Source organism: Fulmarus glacialis, unplaced genomic scaffold (genome assembly GCF_000690835.1).
Source record: "Fulmarus glacialis isolate BGI_N327 unplaced genomic scaffold, ASM69083v1 scaffold26577, whole genome shotgun sequence".
In the NCBI taxonomy this organism is placed as follows: domain Eukaryota; kingdom Metazoa; phylum Chordata; class Aves; order Procellariiformes; family Procellariidae; genus Fulmarus; species Fulmarus glacialis.
Window position 1 is genome coordinate 3,790 of NW_009224182.1, and position 4,051 is coordinate 7,840.

General features: G+C 62.9%; 1 protein-coding gene across 1 annotated transcript in view; it reads left to right on the forward strand.

Moving 5' to 3' along the window:
* The window catches only part of NOS1AP (nitric oxide synthase 1 (neuronal) adaptor protein), a gene marked incomplete at its 5' end in the record, with an annotated part of 4,114 nt that extends 3,784 nt beyond the window's left edge, over positions 1 to 330 (forward strand). Inside the window, one exon of the mRNA XM_009582084.1 lies at positions 2 to 330. Coding sequence (XP_009580379.1) covers positions 2 to 330 — 329 coding nt within the window. The remainder of the gene's footprint in view (position 1) is intronic.
* Between the last annotated feature and the right edge of the window lie 3,721 nt (positions 331 to 4,051).

Consider the following 4,051-nt stretch of genomic DNA (forward strand, 5'->3'; position numbering starts at 1 on the left):
CCGCGGCCGGAGGCCCCCCCCCCGCCACCACTGGGCCCTGGCTCGGGCTTCCCCAGCTCCCTGGGCAGCCCCATAGGTAGGAACGACTGTCTGGTGAAGCTGGAGTGCTACCGCTTTCTGCCAGGCTCGGGGCCGCCCGCCCCAGAGCCAGCGCTGGGCAGCCTGGAGCTCATCAAGTTCCGTGAGTCGGGCATCGCCTCCGAGTACGAGTCCAACACGGACGAGAGCGAGGAGCGCGACTCCTGGTCCCAGGAGGAACCGCCGCGCCTGCTCCACGTCCAGCCCAGGCAGGACCTGGGCGACAGCCTGGAGGACGAGATCGCGGTGTAGGGGTCGGCAGGAGGTGGTGCGGAGCAGCCGGGACCCGTTGGAGCTGGGGCCAAAGCCCCCTGGCCCTGGCAGGGACGGGACAGCCCAGAGAGAGAGGGGGCGGAGGAGGGAGCGTGAAGCTTCCAGCACACGGCCGGGAGGTGTGCGGAAGCGAGGACGGAGCCGTGCCGAGGGGTTGCGCTGGGCATGCTGTGCTCCAGCGTGCATGGGCTTGTGTGCTGAGCTGGAGCGTCCCCGCTTCGCATCGGACGGCGAGCTGACAGCTGCTTGTGCTACCCCCTGGTCCCCGTCCCCCTGCAAGCTGCGTTTTGAGGTCAGGCAGAGGCAAGGGACTCCCTGCTGGATTAGCCACTGCTGCTGGTGCTGCTGCAGGGGGGAGCAGTAAAGCAGAAGGAGGTTTTTGCTGGAGGAATGAGGTTTTTGCTGGGGAAATGAGAGAGCAGGCATGGGGCAGGGCGCAGGGACAAGAGCGACCGAGGAGCCAGCGCAGGGCGGTGAGCAGGGACAGAGCTGCTGGCAGGGGGTCTAGCTCTCCGCGTGGTGGAGAGGGTGGGGGGATGAGGCCAGGGCCATGCTAGGTGGGTGGTTAGGGTTGGTGACGGTGCACTGTTGGCGTGGGTGCGCGAGTGAGAGGTGAAGCAGCGAAGGACAGTGGGGACGAGCCTGGGAAAGAGCTGAAGGGGTGAGACGAGGTCACGCAGGATGGCCGGGCAGAGGCAGCTCCTGGCAGAGTGCTGGTGTTTGTGGCACTTCCAGGGCAGGGTTTGTCCCTGCCTGAGGCAGGTGGAGGGTGCGCGGGCACTGCCCGCTCCTCTCCCAGGCTGTGGAGCGGAGAGGAAGGCACGGCTCAGCGAGGAGCAGGGAGCCAGGGCACGCAGCACGAGGCTGTGGGGTGTTCTTCTCGCGTTGCCCGGTCCTTGGGCTCCTTGGCATGGCTGCCAGGTTTCAAAGCCTTTCTGGTGCTCTCAAGTCAGGTTTTCAAGCACTTCCCTGCACCATCACCACAAATTTCCTGCTTTGCTTTATAGACAAACCCTCCCATTTCCAAGCAGTCGCTTGCCCCCGGACCAGGGCTGGGGGATGCAGTGCTGGCATCGGCCGTGTGCAGGGATGCGCACGCTTGCCGCCCCTCGATGGGGAGCGAACTGCTGGTGTCTGCAGGTGGCCTGCTTCATGTCTCTGGTTTGCACCCTCCAAAAAGTGAATCCAAGATCTCAGGATCCCCCACCAGGCCCTGAGATGCCCATGGCTGAGGCATCTGTGGGAGCCTCCAAGGGATCCAGAGCTTGTCTCTTTTCTGCAAGCATGTTTATCAGCTGCCTGTTGCTGCAGCCTCTAAGTGGACATGGCTGAAGGGGTGTGAGCCAGAGTCCTGATGTCCCCCCTGCTCCTTGTGGAAACACTCAACGAGGTGGGGATTTGCACAGTTGTCTTCTTCCCCATCCACCCTCCTATCCTGCTTCTGCTTTGCTTTGTTGCTTCCCTCTGCTCTTGCCTTCACCAGCTCTGTCTCTGCTAGATCTGCCTGCACCTAACCCCTAGCTGAGCTTCTCCCAAGCACGAGCTCTTGCTCTCCTCCAGGGCTTAGCCCGGCTGCTGAGGAAGGTCCGTCGCTTCTTTCTGCCGCGGTCCCCTTGGGACTAAGGGCTGCTGAGGAGTGAGGTGTGGGTGAGACCCCCGGGCTCGGTACGAGCTGTGCTACGCACCCTCCACCACGGTAGAAGGCTGGATGCTGTGAGGAGCTAGAGAGTCCTAGGGGGAAGGAAGGCCATGTTTCAGTGTCCCCAGCAGTGGCCTGGTGTCCAGCCACAGAGGGGGCCGAGTGGGAGCGGGTGCTGGTTGGGACCCAGGTGCTCCTGTCCTCTGGCCACCAATACTTCCGTGTGCCCTGCCCCGCACCGCTGTGGGCACAGCTGTGTGCCAGCCCCTCTGCTGGGCACCCCGACATCCCACTGGCAGCCCGCAGCAGTTGGCGGTGAAGGCATGGGGTGGGAGGCTGGTCCCGCCAGGAGGGAGCGGTGGGGATGGCAGCACGCACAGGACATGGCGCAGGCAGGGTAGGGATGCGTGGGTGAGCTCGGAGAGGGATTTCCATGTGGGCAGACAGATCATGCAGGAGAGGTGACGACAGGAGCTCAGCCACACGTGCAGGGCAGACGAAGGGAGAGCCTGGGAGGAGCAGCAGCAGGCGGGAGGTCTCTTCCAGGCTGGGCTGCCTCAGAAAGCAGGCAGGGCTGAGAAAAGGCCATCGCTCCTGCCCATCCCTGCTGCCCAGCCGGTGCCCCACGAGGAGCTGTCGGGACCAGCTGCGGGCCTGGGCTCCTGCCCGGCACTCTACCCGCAGGGGACGGTGGCGGGTGCCCCACAGGCTGAGGGGGTGCTGCCAGAGCTGGGGGGGACCCTGCCAGTGTCGGGCCGCACCGCGGGGGTACATGTGTAAATGATCTAACTCAGCGCTGCCTCCAAGACGCCTCTCTAGCCTCTCACTTTTGTTATGGACCTTGACTGGGGATTTATAGCTATATTTTTTGTCCTTTCTTTTCCTACAACTGTCGTGTTACTAACTGTTGATTCAATCTATCTGGGAAACCAATCTGTCAATGTAAGTGCACTTAACCCTTGGGTGTTGTCATTAGTTGACTGGCTTTTGCTAAATAAATCTTTCTATTTCTCAAGGCTTTCTGTTGTCTCTTCCTTCTCGCTGACTCTCTCTCTCTCTCTGTACTTCTCTCCCCCTCCATGCTGGGAGCCATCCCTTGGCCTTGCACAGACCCCCTCCGACCTAAGCATCCTCCCAACTGTGCGACCCTTGCTTGTGGTGCCAGCCGTGGGCTGCCCATGAGAGCGAGGTGCCCTGAATGTTGCTGGGGGTAGAGGGGTTTCAGCCTTCCCCTTCAGCCACTGCACAGCGCAGGCTTGTCTCAGGGCTGACCTGACCACTGAAGGGTGCCGGGGGGTTCCCGGCATCTGCAGAGTGCCCCACGGAGATGCAGAGATGCTAAGCAGCGCTTTCAGGGGCTCGGGAGATTTTTGGCTGCTGGGGAAGGAAAAGCCGGGAAGAGCTTCTCTTAAAGGATGGCGGAAGTGTTGCGTAGGGAAGAGCAGCAGGCAGACAGGGCCAGCTGTTCCTAAAACAATTTATTCTGCTGCTGGCGGGAGCGATGGAGCAGTGCCCTCCCGTGGCAGCTGCCTGGCTGGCGGGGCTTACACGGGCACCCTGGGGGCTGCAGCCTCCTGCTCCTTGCGCTCCTTCTGCCACAGGGCCTTGAGCCTGCGGTAGTACACCTTGCAGCTGTAGCCCTCCCGGGAGCTGTGCTGGATGTGGGTCGTGACCGACCACAGCGTGGGGAAGATGCGGCAGCACGACACGAGCTGGTAGCCTCGCTGGGGCACCGGCTGCCGCCGTGGACCGTGATGCTGGCTCCGCTGCTGGTTGGCCTGTCCCTCTTGGGGGGCTGGGGCTTGTCTGACGAGCCCGAGGAGGAGCAGACGATCTCTGAGAGGTCATCGGGCTCCTCAGGCTCCCGGGTGCTGGAGGAGAGGCTGTCCAGGTGCTGCTGGGCAGCTCCTTTGGTGCACATGAAGTAGCTGTAGGGCGAAAACCAGGGCCGGTAGATGGTGCAGGTGCAGGCAGGGAGCTTGCTGCCCGGTGGGACTGCGGGGCTGCAGGCTGTGGAGGAAAGGGTCTGCAGTGAGTCAGGGGTCCCTGCAAGAGCCCGCC